General features: G+C 34.6%; 1 protein-coding gene across 4 annotated transcripts in view; it reads left to right on the forward strand.

The window, feature by feature from the left end:
* Positions 1 to 15,388, forward strand: part of PDS5B (PDS5 cohesin associated factor B) — a 121,657-nt gene that overhangs the window by 65,503 nt on the left and 40,766 nt on the right. For all 4 annotated transcript variants that reach the window (XM_011997814.1, XM_011997815.1, XM_011997817.1 and 1 more), the window contains exons 19-20: positions 10,232 to 10,355; positions 13,364 to 13,522. In XM_011997814.1, coding sequence (XP_011853204.1) covers positions 10,232 to 10,355; positions 13,364 to 13,522 — 283 coding nt within the window. The remainder of the gene's footprint in view (positions 1 to 10,231; positions 10,356 to 13,363; positions 13,523 to 15,388) is intronic.

Here is a 15,388-nt window from a genome sequence, read left to right on the forward strand (position 1 = left end):
GATTACAGGCATGAGCCACCGTGCCCAGCTGCAATGTATTATATAAATATTCTTAATGAAGGAATAACAAATATAAGCCTCATAGAATACTAGCAAAGAGAATGAACAGGAAGTTTATAAGCAGGAAGTCCTGTCAGCCTTCGAAATCATGAAAAGATGCTTATGTAATCAAGGAAATACAAATAAAAGCAATTATGTGATGCAACCAGTGTTAGCATTCCAACAATGCTGTCTTGGGAATATAAAATGATGCTATGCTTCTAGGTTTGTAATGTGGTAATATATGCAAACTTAAAATGTGTATAGTTTTTGACTCTGCACTTTCAGGAACTTATCCCAGAGATAATTAGAAAAGATGTGCACATAATCTATCATATAGTTCAGGGTTCAGTCAGAGAAACAAACTATACTAGGTATAAAGTCATGTACTGCATAATGGTATGTTGGTTAATGATAGACCAGATATATATGGTGGTCTTGTAAGATTATAATGGAACTGCACTATACAGCGGTACAACTTTTATCTTTGATACCATATTTTTTCAGTACCTTTTCTATGTTTAGATATACAAATATTTACCACTGTGTTATAATTGCATATAGTATTCAGTACAGTAGCATGTTGTACAAGTTGTACATAGGTGTGTAGTAGGCTATACCATCTAGTAAGTATACTCTATTGATGTTCTCACAACAATGAAATCATCCAGTGATGCGTTTCTCAGATTGTATCCCTATTGTTAAGTGAGGCATGACTGTATTTTAAACAAATTAATACAGATGTTTAAAGGACAAAAGAGAAAAAAGTTGCATTGGTAATCCAGAGATACAAATTGGTGGAAGCAGCTAGTAGCTCTAGAGCTGGTGGGATAATTGGGAAGAAGTAGTGTTAAGAGGTGGAGGAGCCCTGCCAGTTTCACTCAACATACTGCCAAAGTATGGTGTGGCCTGGCTATTGCTGGGGAGCAGTGAAACTACTGCTCAGAATGCCTTAAGAAGCTCTAGTGCCTTGTAGTGGAAGAAATTAATAGGAAACCAGCTCTTTGCAGATTTACAGCTTCAGGATCTCTGAGCAGATTATGAAAGGGTAGGTTTAAAGCTCAGAGACAGCATGTAAACAACCAGCACAGGGATATTCATGGTATTGTGGTTAAGGTGTTTATAAAAACTTTTAAATCTAAAATGCTTATCAGTATGAGATTAATTTTGGTATAGCCATATACTATACATGCACTAAGAGCTATGTGACTGTTAAAAAGAATAGTGCTTAGCAATATTTGACAAATGAGGTTCTACACACATTGTTGGTTTAAAAAACAATGTTTCGAAGTACTGTGTATTTTATATCCTCACTTATTAATGTCTGTATAATAATATGTCTAGAGAAATTTTAGGAGTGTTCATCAAAATGTTGACAGTATTGTTTCAGGGTAGTGAAATGCTGAGTTTTTTCTTCAGGGTTTTCATGTATTTCTCAGTTTGAATGTATTTTTCATTTTCTATGTTGGTATGATTGTTATCAAGGAAAAAACTTGAAGGAAGAAAGTCAATTTAATGAGGGAATAAGAAATTCATTTTAATAGGAAAAGCAGTCAGCATGGGTGGTTATTTATTTTCATTGACTTAGTACTGCAGAAGATTTTTTTTTTGTGTTCATTGTTACAGTTTGTTTTCTGTTAAAGTAACTGAGTATGTAAAACATTGGATGAGCTAAAATTTCACATAACTATCTTTAACAGTCTCAGCTAAAGTTGCTGCTAGTGTGAACAATAATTTTTCTCTTGATTATTGGGGAAAGATTATAGGTGTTTGCATTATCAAGTGAGAAGATAGATCTTGTCTATGAAGTTTAGTTACTGAAGTAACCACAGAATAATAATCTTTTATTTCACAAAGAAACCACAAAACATAGACTAAAAGACTAGTGTTTTAGTTACACTATTTTTTTCTCCACGTTTTATTATTGAAAATTTCAAACATACACAGAAATAGAGAACACAAATCCCCATGTATTCACCAACCAGCCTTAACAATGAATAAACTTACAGCCAGCTTTATTTTTTCTGTGCCTCCACACACTCCCTTGTTCCTCTTATATTTGAAGGCAAATCCCAGATATTGTCATTTCATCTATATATCTTTATCCCAAACACAGTTAACACTAATAACTTAATATCCAGTTGGTTTTCTCAAAAAATGTGTTTTTGTTGTTGTTGTTGTTGTTTGTGTCAGGGTCTCGCGCTGTTGCCTAGGCTGGAGTGCAGTAGTGAGATTGTAGCTCACTGTGGCCTTGAAGTGACTGGGCTCATGTGACCCTCCCACCTCAGCCTCTCAGTAGTTGGAACCACAGACGCCACACCCGGCTACTTTTTTTTTTTTTTTTTTTTTTTGAAACTTTTTGTAGAGATAGAGTCTCTCATTATGTTGCCCAGACTGGTCTCAAATTCCTGGGCTCAAGCCATCCTTCCTCCTCAAAAATGGTTTGTTTGATTCAGGATGCAAGTAAGATTTATACATTGTGATTGGTTGCTGTGTCTTTTAAGTATCTTGTTTCTTGTGGGCTTTCTCTCCAGCTCTCACTCTGCTTGCAGTAGGAATCAGGATGTTTCTCTTGAAGGGTTACCCATAGACTGATTTTTGCTAATTGTATCCCTTAGACATAATTTGATAGGTTCTTCTTTGTTGTTTGTTTTGATTTTTTGCAACAGGGTCTTGCTCTGTTGCCCAGGCTAGAGTGCGGTGGTGCGATCACAGCTCACTGCAGCCTCGACCTCCTGGTTCAAGCAGTCCTCCCACCCAGCCTCATGAGTAGCTGGGACTACAGGCACATGTTACCATGCCTGCCTTATTTTTATGTTGGTTTGTAGAGACAGAGTTTCACCTTGTTGCCCAGTCTAGTCTCAAACTCTTGGGCTCCAGCAATCTGTCCACCTCAGCCTTCCACAGTTCTGGGATTACAAGTGTGAGCTACTGTGCCTGGCTATATTTCTTTATTTTTTCTAAAATGGTGATTGAATCCAGAGACCTGATTGGATTCTGGTTCAACTTTTCTATTTTTACAGGACTATTTTATAAGATTGATATGCTTTCCTGTCAGGAGGCTCATAATAGCTGGCCATCTCTCTATGATGTTTGCAGCTGTTGATATTAGTAATCAGTCTTGATATTCTTATTGTCATTCTTCTTCACTTCCTAGCTGAATGCTTTTGTAAAAAGGAAATTCTTATCGATTCTTTGGTTTCCCAGTGTTGTATTTGTTTAGGAAAGGCAGGATAAATGCTTGATTTTTTGAATGTAATTTAGTAATATTCAAAATAAAGAGGACTAGTGTACTCCAGAGGTGACCAGTTGAGTGTTGTTTTTAAAAAAATCATAATGAGTTTACACATATTTGTGTTTCAGTCAGTTATAGTGATCGCATGCTTTGATGCCCAGATTATCCTGTGTAAAATCTTGGAAGCCTCTTCAGGTTAGTCCATGAGTCCTTTGGAACAATCCCAATAATCTCTGTAATTTCTTTGCTATCTTGTATGACAAGATATTCTAGGACCATCTTGTACTTGTTCTGCCCCAGACCTGGAATTGGCCAATTCTCCGAGGGGCTCTGGTTCCTTTTAATGGGAATGGTATTAAGAAATCACAACACAAGTCCTGTGGGTACTAATTGCTAATGTATAAATCATGACTCTATGATAATTCAGTAGACATAGCTTTTTTGAAAGGTGAAATTCATGTTTGTTTATACCAATTCTTCCAGTTCAAATTTAGGATTACATGGTTTTTACTGAACTTCAGTTTTACATTTGTATCTCTTTTTTCCCCTCATGGCACAGGATAATAACCCTGTAATATTACATAATAACTCAATTGCTTTATCCCATAATATGTCCATAGCAGTCTCATAGTAGCAGTAGCACCACCAATATGATCCCTAAAAGTAGTCGTTTACTTTTTTAGCTAGTTCTCTTTTTTATTTGGTGTGTATCATATTAGAGATCTGCAGTCAAATTCCTGTTTTAAAGCTATTTGGAATAATTATTCTTTGGGTGGTTATGCTATCACATGGATACATACCCTTGTTCATTTGTTTCATTCTTTTTGAAAGGTTGCTCTTTTAAAATTTAATATATTTTTTAATTATATGAAATGTTAAATGGCTTTAAAAATATCTAAAGGAAGCAAGGTAAATTTCAGAAGTCTAGCATCTGTTCGTCAAACCTCTAACCTATTGCCTTTCTTGCCCATAGATTAAAAAAAAAAGCCCCCTTCCATGCACGTATCTGTCTGCATATGTATATGTACGCACATTTGATAAATAAGATAAGCTATATACACTTTTCTTCACCTTTTTTCTCTTTAATGGCATGGACTGGCAGTTATCCCATTTAAATATAGAGAGGTCCTCGTTTATTATGTGGCTGTATCATAATTTGTTTAACCAGTTCATAATTTATGGACATTGGGTTGTTTTCATTATTACAGTCTTGCAGTGAGTAGCTTTGTATTTGCGCCTTTTGTGTTTTTTGACAGTTGTCTTTGGAAGCAATTCTTAGAAATAGAAGAGTAAATGCATGTACAATTTTGCTAGCTGTTCCTGTGTTCCTATCCATAATGGTTACACCACTTTGCATTCTCACTAGCAGTATATAAGAGTGTCTGCTTCCCTACAGCCTTGCCAATAAACAATGTTGTTATGAAATACGTCTCTTCCTAACTCTGGTTATCTTCCTTGTTCTGCAGGCTTTTGTGTCTGAGAATAGTGTAGCCATTTGTACTTTTCTTTGGTCCTAGTGTTTGTAAGGCATATGTTTTCCCTTTTTTTTTTATTCTTTCCATTTTTAGTCTTCCTGGGACTTAATATTTAAAGTGAGTTTCTTGGCCGGCCGTGGTGGCTCACACTTGTAAATCTCAGTGCTTTGAGAATCTGAGATGGGAGGATCACTTGAGCCCGGGAGTTTCAGGCTGCAGTGAGCGATGATTGTACCACTGCATTCCAGCCTGGGCAATAGAGCAAGACCCTTTGAAAAAAAAAAGTTTATTTATTTATTTATTTTTAAATAAATGTCCTAGTTGTCTATTGTTTTTTGTTTCCTTGTTTGCTTTTATTTTGATTGTTTTGAATCCAATTTGACAAACTCTTTCAGTGGGAGTGCTTAGAGCATTTACACTTACTGTAATTATTGATATGGTGGGGTTTAAATCTACCATCTTGATAGTTTTCCTCTTTTCTGTGTTCTTTATGTCTGCTTTTCTTGAGATTAATCAAGTATTATGATTTTATCTTTACTATTGGTTTATCTGCATCCAATAGAATTATACTAATGTGTAAAAACTTTACAGCACTATACTTCCATGCCCATTTCCTCCAGTCTTTTAAGTTTTGTTGTCTTATGTTTTGTTTTTATATATGTTGTAAATCCCATAATATGTTTTTGATATTTTTACTCTAGTATATCTTAGATTAATAATGACAAATTTCTTTTACACACATAATAACCATTTCTGTCACTTTTCATTTGTTGGATGTCTATTCATATTTTCATCTGGTATCATTTTTCTTCTGGAAGAACTCTTTAATATTTCTTGTTGTATAGTTCTCTTCATAGTGAATTTTGTAGTGAATTCTGCTTGTAGTGAATTTTTTTGGTCTGAAAAAGTCTTTATTTTTCCCTTATTTTTAAAAGATAATTTTACTTGGAATAGAATTTTAGGTTGACAGTTATTTTCATTTAGTATTTAAAAGATGCCACTCCATTATCTTCTGGATTGAAGATTCTGATGAAAAGTGTTATATCACTCCTTGTTTCTCTGTTTTTTGCACTGCTTTTAAGATTTTCCTATTTTTCACTAATTTTTAACCATATGAATAATAACGTACCTTGAAATGGTTTCTCTTTTTTCTGCTTTAGGTTTGTTGAGATTCTTGGATCTCTAAGTTTATTTTAATCAGATTGGGAAAAAAATTGGCCATTATTACTTTGAATACTTTTTTTTTTTCCTATTCTCTCCATCTGCCTTCTTGTTTTCTGGGACTCCAATTACAAGTATTTTTGACTGCTTGATACTGTCTTATAGATCACAGCTGCTGTGTTACTATTTTTTTCTTGCTCTTTTTTCTCTCTCATTTTATTTTGATAGTTTCTATTGCTATGTCTTCAAGTTCACTGATACTTTTCTTTTGCAATGTGTAATCTGCTTTTAATTCCATCAGTTTATTTTCCATTTCTATTGTATTTCTTGTATTTAGTAATTCTATTTGTGTTCTTTTTAAATATTTTTATATATATTTATATTTTGTATTTTTCATTTCTAGCACTGCGTTCCTGGTTTACTGTACCTTCTTGAGTCTGTGTAGCATAGTGTTTTTTTGTAACAGCTGTTTCAATGTCTACCCAAATTCCATCACTTATGGTCATTTCTGGGTCTATTTCTATTGAGTACTTTTTCTCCTGTTTGTATATTGTAAGGGCTTTCTAGTAGGACTGGTGGGAATGAGTAATTACCCGCCCTGTTTGTGTTGAGGGAATTTTTTGTTCTACTGTTTTCCATGGTCCTTTTTCTGGTCTCAGGTAGTTTTTCCTCCTAATATGAGTGAGGATCATTATCTAACCAAAGACTCAGGGATAGCCTCTGCAGATTAGCAGAGCTCATGCTGCCTTTCCCTTTGTAACTCCTTCCTTTCTGGTATTGTGCTCTAGAAATCAGAGCTTCCTTGGCTTCCCTGAACTCTCATCTTTATCTCCCTCAACCCAGGCTCTATTTGGGTCACTTGTACTACAGCCTGGAAACTACTTAATACTTCCATGCAATAAGCTGGGCAGGTGTAAAACTCTTCTGGTTTGTTTCTCATTTATCAGGGATCACATTTCTCTGCTGCCTGTTCCCTAGTGTCTGAAACCTTTAGCATATTTATCTCTTCTGGGCGTTTAAGGCAGGAGAGTAAATAGTCTTAGTTACACCATTGTAATCTGAAGCGGAAGTCCTCTTGTTACAATTTTTTAAAAAATGTGTGATGGTAAACAGTTTTTCATACATTTTAGGGTAATTTGTATGTCTTTTTAAAAACAGTTAAGCTTTAAGTTCTGAGATACATGTGCAGAACTCGGAGATACATGTGGAGGTTTGTAACATAGGTATACATGTGCCATGATGGTTTGCTGCACCCATCAACCTGTCATCTAGGTTTTAAGCCCCACATGCATTAGATATTTGTCCTAATGCTCTCCCTCCTCTTGCCCCCGACCCCATGGCAGGCCCCGGTGTGTGATGTTCCCTTCCCTATGTCCATGTGTTCTCATTGTTCAACTCCCACTTATGAGTGAGAACATGTGTTGTTTGGTTTTCTGTTCCTGTGTTAGTTTGCTGAGAATGATGGTTTCCAGCTTCATCCATGTGCCTGCAAAGGACATGAACTCATTCTTTCTTGTGGTTGCATAGTATTCCGTGGTGTATATGTGCCACATTTTCTTTATCCAGTCTTTCAATGATGGGCATTTGGGTTGATTCCAAGTCTTTGCTATTGTGAATAGTGCTGCAGTAAACATATGTGTGCATATGTCTTTATAGTAGAATGATTTATAATCCTTTGGGTATATACGCAGTAATGGGATTGCTGGGTCAAATTGGTATTTCTAGTTCCAGATCCTTGAGGAATCACCACACTGTCTTCCACAATGGTTGAATTAATTTATGCTCCCACCAACAGTGTAAAAGCGTTCCTATTTCTCCACATCCTCTCCAACAGCATCTGTTGTTTCCTGACTTTTTAATGATCGCAATTCTAACTGATGTGAAATGGTATCTCATTGTGGTTTTGATGTGCATTTCTCTAATGACCAGTGATGGTGGGCTTTTTTTCGTGTTTGTTGGCCACATAAATGTCTTCTTTTGAGAAGTGTCTATTCATATCCTTCACCCACTTTTTGATGGAGTTTTTTTTTCTTTGTAAATTTGTTTAAGTTCCTTGTAGATTCTGGATATTAGCCCTTTGTCAGATGGATAGAGTGCAAAAACTTTCTCCCATTCTGTAGGTTGCTGTTCACTCTGATGATAAGTTTCTTTTGCTGTGCAGAAGCTCTTTAGTTTAATTAGATCCCATATGTCAATTTTGGCTTTTGTTGCCATTGCTTTTGGTGTTTTAGTCATGAAGTCTTTGCCCATGCCTATGACCTGAATGGTTTTACCTAGGTTTTCTTCTAGGGTTTTTATGGTTTTCGGTTTTCCATTTAAGTCTTTAATCCATCTTGAGTTAATTTTTGTGTAAGGTATAAGGAACGAGTCAAGTTTCAGTTTTCTTCATACGGCTAGCCTGTTTTCCCAGCAACCTTTATTAAATAGGGAATCCTTTCCCCATTGCTTGTTTTTGTCAGGTTTGTCAAAGAACAGATGGTTGTAGATGTGTGGTGTTATTTCTGAGGCCTCTGTGCTGTTCTATTGGTCTGTATATCTGTTTTGATGCCAGTACCATGCTTTTTTGGTTACTGTAGCCTTGTAGTATAGTCTGAAGTCAGGTAGCGTGATGCCTCCAGCTTTGTTCTTTTGGTTTAGGATTGTCTTGGCTATCTGGGCTCTTTTTTGGTTCCATATGAAATTTAAAGTAGTTTTTTCTAGTTTTGTGAAGAAAGTCAATGGTGGCTTGATGGGAATAGCATTGAATCTATAAATTATTTTGGGCAGTATGGCCATTTTCATGATACTGGTTCTTCCTGTTCATGAGCGTGGAATGGTTTTCCGTTTGTTTGTGTCATATTTTATTTCCTTGAGCAGTGGTTTGTTGTTCTCCTTGAAGAGGTCCTTCACGTCCCTTGTGAGTTGTATTCCTAGGTATTTTATTCTCTTTGTAGCAATTGTGAATGGGAGGTCACTCATGATTTGGCTCTCTGTCTTTTATTGGTGTATAGGAATGCTTGTGATTTTTGCACATTGATTTTGTATCCTGAGACTTTGTTGAAGTTGTTTCTCAGCTTAAGGAGTCTTTTGGCTGAGACGATGGGGTTTTCTAAATATACAATCATGTCATCTGCAAAGAGTGACTATTTGACTTCCTGTTTTCCTACTTGAATACCCTTTATTTGTTTCTCTTGCCTGACTGCCCTGGCCAGAACTTCCAATACCGTGTTGAATAGGAGTAGTGAGAGAGGGCATCTTTGTCTTGTGCTGATTTGCAAAGGGAACGCTTCCAACTTTTGCCCACTCAGTATAATATTAAAGAACGTTTTACCTTTTTCTATCTAGCGTGTTTTTCTGTGTTTTTGTTGGTCTTTTCATTCTCCATTTTTAGGCCTTTACATGTTAGGAATATATTTCTTTTAATTATACTTCACCTTTAGTATCTTTTGTGAGACTCTACTCTTAGTGTGATAAGCACTGGGTTGGTATTAGGCAATGAGGAAGATATGGAAGTTTCTTTTGCCTTGAGATGTTTGTATAATAGTTTAAGAGCTCCTTTATTCATTTTTCATTTTAAATGTTTGAGTTATAAAATAACACGATGCATGAATGTTCTTCCAGGTGGCTGCATGACTTATTCAGTACCTCCCTCAGAACTCTGCTCACATGTTTCTTTATCAGGGAGATCTTCTGTTTAAAATTGTAATTCTCTTATACCTCCCTCCCTGTTTCCTATTTCTATCCTCCATCTTTAAAAAAATTTTTCTCTGTAGCAGTTCTCACAGTAACATAACATATATTTTGTTAATTTATCTTGTCCCTAAAATGCTAGTAGCATTAGGTTAAATATTGGAGCCTTTTACTAGTCCCTGTCATGTAATATTGCTTAATAAGCATTGTTTAATCAGATTTTCCTTTTTGTGGCTTACCCTGGCACAAAATGAAAGGTGAATTGGAAGAGGCAGAGACTTGAGAAAGAAGAGACTGTCAGTTTTGTACATGTGTAAGGTGGCAGAAACTTAGTTGGAATGATAGCAGTAAGAATAAAAAGGGAAAGGCCTGTTGGAAGCGACATTAACAGGAGAGTGTGGGTCACCAGCCTTGTTAGTGTTTGCTATTGGTAAATAAAAAGTAAAAACCACCACATTTGCATTTGGATTATGTTTTTAATATAAATATTTATAAAGCAAAATCATAGGCTTTTGAAAGTGAGTTTGAGTAAATCTTGGTGACTTCTTCTGTCCTTGTAAATCATTACTTAAAAATACAAATATTAAAGTATCTAGCAGAAGTCTTGTTGATTTTTCTGGTTTATTGTTTTTCTTTGATTTTTTTTTTATAGAGCCTTGCTTCCTGTTCTACATCACAAATCTAAAAAAGGACCCCCCCGTCAAGCCAAATATGCCATTCATTGTATCCATGCGATATTTTCTAGTAAAGAGACCCAGTTTGCACAGATATTTGAGGTAATGAGAAAAAAATTTTCTTGTTTGTTTCATATGTCATAGTTACAAAACCAATATTGATGATTTAATGGAATGTTCCCATTTGGTGATGCATCATTTTGTAATATATTTTCAGAGTTTGAATCAGTAAAATCAACATTGATATGTATTAAAATATGAAAATATCTCAGTATTCAAAAGTTTAATGATAACTAAGATTCAGAAGTCAAGCATTGTATATTTTTGTACATTGGTTTATATGTTTGTATTTGGAGACTATTTTTTGTTATCAGGTAATTACATATAAAATCATAGTTACAGATAGTAGGTAACAGGTGATTATTCTCTCAATTTATAGGATCAAAAAATTTGAATTCTGTTTGAGAAACTATTGAAGTGTAAGGTTTTGTAAATCAGTACTAATTGTTAATGTAAAGTAAGTTTATACTTTTATAACTGACCTAATTTTGTCAGATATAAAGTGTCTTTTCAATATATATTTTATATTATTTTACCCACATTTTACCACATTACTTTACCCAGGCATTGCAATTTTATTGCTGCCTATTGTAATTAGGACCTAATGCTAACATTACTATTGCAAATAAAAGCTAAGCAGAAAATTCATAAAATCCTACTTTGTAATTTTAGTTCAAAAGCCTTGAGTAAAGCCAAAACAATTTAGAAATTATTCTGACGCTCCTTACCATAAGTACTTCGACTTAATATCTTTGTTTTAGAAACTCTTGTGGTACTTTTGTCATATTTTCATGTATTATGTTCAAGACCTGAAGGAGAAAGAAAAGTAGTTTATCTTTCAAACACCATCTTTCCTTTAGATAGCAGAAAGTTTAGTTTTTGTGTATTTGGGGATGGAGATATTTTCTGTAGTCTGTGTTTGTATATGAGAATGGCTTCAATAAATTGATGTTAATTTATAGGAAAGTTTTTTGTTGTTGTTGTTGTTGGTTGCTCTCCTTTTCCTTTCAATGGTGATGAGAGAAACACTGATAGCAGCTGAATTTCAGAGTAGTTTTGTTTTCATTTTGATGTTGTATCTGCTGTTTTATCTTTACAAGAACCTCTATAGTCCTATTACTATGTAACGTGGTTGGCTGGCTTCCTGAAAAAAGGTTTAAGAGAAATATCTGGCATTTTTGAGGTTCCACTAATCTAGGGCCTGGCCATTAATTTTGCTTTTTAGAAATGGTTTTGTTATGGAAAATTATCAAACTTATAGTAAGCTAATTGAAAAAACTATACTGTGATATTTTTGTTTATAATATGGACAATAGGCTTGCAAGATGTGCAATGGAAGTACTGAGGGAAGTCTTGAATAGCAAGAAGTAGACTCCTTTAAATGTATTTTTTGACTAAATGAAGCCTCATATTGCCCTAAGTTGTTGGGAAGAACAGTTTTGTATTGCCTTTCAAGCCTACAATTCTTAGTGTTCTGTGTGGGAGAATAGAGACCAGTTTTTCATTAAAATGTGGCATTAAAATGTCTAATAGAAAATATATTCACCTGCTTCAAAATCAGAAGGATACAAAAAAGAATATACAGTGAAAAGTTCCCCCACCCATGTATCCCCAGCCACTTAGTTTCCTTTCCCAGAGGCAGAGCCATTGTTACTAGTTTCTAAATGTACTTTTCCAGATATATTTTACTCATATACAAGTAAGGGCATATAAATATGCACATGCACACACATATTTTGTTTCCCCTTTCTCTCTTTATGCCAATGGCATATTTTAGTCACCCTTCTGATTTCGAAAACTAAAACACACACACACACACACACACACACACACACACACACACACACACGTTGTTTGTTTTGTTTTCTTTCTTTTTTTTTTTCCTGAGGTGGCGTTTTGCTCTGTCATCCAGGCTGGAGTACAGTGGCGTGATCTCTGCTCACTTTAACCTCCACCTTTCTTGTTCAAGCGATTTTCCTGCCTCAGCCTCCTGAGTAGCTGGGACTACAGGCATATGCCCCAAGCCTGGCTAATTTTTGTATTTTTAGTGGAGACGGGGTTCCACCATGTTGGAACTCCTGTGGAACATCTGACCTCAGGTGATCCACCTGCCTTGGCCTCCCAAAGTGCTGGGATTACAGGTGTGAGTCACTGCGCCCAGCCTTAACAATAGTTTATTTCTGGTATCATTTTATATGAGTATTTGAAGAGCTTCTTCATTCTTTTGTCATGGTAAAATGCATATTAATGGTTGGGTTTCCTATCAGAAAAGCAAAAATCATTTTATTTGTTATGGTATTTAATATTTGATGCTATAATGAAGACCCCCAAATTCAAGTGACTAGATGTAGTAAAAGCTTATTTCTTGCTTCTGAAAAGCCCAGTGGGTGTATGAATGACCCTCTCTAATCAGTGGCTTAGGGACACAGACTCATTCTGATTAGTGACTTCTCTTTAAATCCCACTGGATCCTTGGCATCAAGCCAGCCAGTGAGTACAGCCTGTGGAGAAGACACACTACTCATACCTACCTCAGTGCATATGTGGCATACTTCATTTTACTCCCACTCCCTTGACCAGAACTCATTCATACATCCTTACCAACTGCACAGGAAGCTACTAGTGGAGTCATCCCTCTGCCCAGGAAATTGAAGTGGATATTGGTGAACCCTAGCAGTCTCTAACAGTTTCATGTATATGGTCATAAACTATACGCTATGAAGTCCATGTTGAAATATTTCTTTACCCTACCTCTAAACTGAATTGGGCAAAACTGAAAATGTTTGAACCTGATGCCTTCTGGACATAGATAACCTATAGAAGTCTAAATGTAATCTTGAGTTAATACTTATACTGTGTATATTTATTGAAATTTTTGTAGTTTTTGTACTTTTTATAATTTGAATTACAAAATAAATTTTTGTAATTTGAATTACAAAATAAATTACAAAATTTGTAATTTACAATTTTGTAATTTGAAAATGAAATATGTAAACAGTTTATTTGCATATGTGTAGAGTTGAAATATATTTTCCTCTCCTCATTTTCAGCCTCTGCATAAGAGCCTAGATCCAAGCAACCTGGAACATCTCATAACACCATTGGTTACTATTGGTCATATTGCTCTCCTTGCACCTGATCAATTTGCTGCTCCTTTGAAATCTTTGGTAGCTACTTTCATTGTGAAGGATCTTCTCATGAATGATCGGGTAATTTATATTTTTTAGATTCATGTTCTTTGTAATGTTAACTTTTGGAATTTTATTCAACAAGGAAAGAAGTGAAATGATATCAATAATACTTCCATTTAACTGCCTTGATTTTAGGTTTTCCTGTTTAACAAAAATAAGCCTTGTCTCCATTATAAGTGAAACCACATTGAAACATCTTTTTAGTTGAGAATAGGTTTATGACCTCAAATATATTCCTTGATAAATACAAAATATAACCTGATGCTCTCTATTTCAGGGGTTTAATTTTTGACAGGACATCTATTTTTAAAAATATGCAGATTGGTAAACCAGCTCATAGTATGGTTGTCATGATTATAGTTGTTCCTTTTTCTATGTTAAGTTCTTTTCCCTACATTGGGAGAGGAAATAATGGTTTTGTTAGTCTTCAGTTATTTTGTATCTGCCGTGACAGCACTGTACTAGGTTCTCTGGAGAATTAAAAGAAACATGAGATAAAGTTTCTACTCCCAAAGGTAAACATAATGTAAGTAGTGATATTTGGGTTAATCTGCCACCTGATTTTTTATTTTCAGTTTGTCCTGTCAGTTGTGTTCATTTTTCTCTTTTCTTATTTTTGATTAAATATTTTTATTTCATTTTACCAGTCTGTTTTGCACTTTACTATTATTTTAGTAGTTTTCCTAAAAATTACAACATGGACTTTTGACTTATTAAAGGCCAGTGTCAACTGGTCTGCTTTGAACTTTCAGTATAGCACAAGGAACCTCAAAATACTTTAATCCCCTTTATTCCTTGGTGCTTTTTTGTGCTCTTGTTCACACAGTTCTATTACAGCTGTTATTTTATGCAGTTAATATTTATTTAGATTTGCTAACATATTTTCTCCTTTTGTTTTTCATTCCTTTCTATGTAATGATTTTCTTTCTATCTAAAGAACGACTTTAGTACTTTTTTTTTAGTTTGGATTTCCATTAATGAATTTTGTCAGTTTTTGTTTGTCTGGAAAAATCTTTATTTTACCTTAATTTTTTAAAGGATGCTTTCTTTGGGTTAAGAATTCTAGACTGGCATATTTTCCCCCATCAATGATTCAAATATATTATTCTATTTTCCATTTTCTTTTTTCTTGAGGTTTATTGACAGTCTTGTTCCTCTGAAGGTCTTCTGTCTTTTTGCTGAGAATGAATGTGTCTTTTCTATTTTCCATTGGTTTCCGGTTTTACTATGATGTGTCTGGGTATACTTTCCTTTATGGTTATTGTACTTGGGGCTTATAGCTCTTCTTGTATGTATAGCTTAAAGTGTTTTACAAATTTTAAATAATTTTCAGGCATTATCTTTACATATATGATTTCTGTTTCATATTCTCTTTCCTTTCTTACTGCAGTTCTGTTAACACACTTTAAACGTACATTTTTTTTTTGCTGTGGTCTAGCTGTCTGACACACTTTTTCTGTACTTTTCTACCAGCCTCCTCATGCTTCAGTTTTTGTTTTTTTCTGACCTGTCTTTGAGTTCACTCTCTTCAATTTTGTCTAATCGTATGTAAAGCTTATGCATTGAATTCTTAATTTCACATATGTACACATATACTTCAATTCTGTAATTCTATAGTTTTTAAACATAGCTCTTTGTTTTGCTGCAGAATTTGCTTGTCATTAAATCCTTGAAACATCTTAATTATGTTAAGATTATATCTGTTAGGCTTATCATCTTGATCTCTTACAACTTTTGTCTACTTTTTTCTGTAAATTTCTGGTCAAATTTTATCTTGTACATATATTGCTTTTGATTGATAGACTTTTTGTATGAAAAGTTGTTGAGATAATGTGAGGCTTCAGATGAGTTTATATTCTTCCAGAATTTTACTTTTGTTTCTAT

The sequence above is a fragment of the Mandrillus leucophaeus genome, unplaced genomic scaffold (assembly GCF_000951045.1).
Source record: "Mandrillus leucophaeus isolate KB7577 unplaced genomic scaffold, Mleu.le_1.0 Scaffold549, whole genome shotgun sequence".
Taxonomy (NCBI): Eukaryota; Metazoa; Chordata; class Mammalia; order Primates; family Cercopithecidae; genus Mandrillus; species Mandrillus leucophaeus.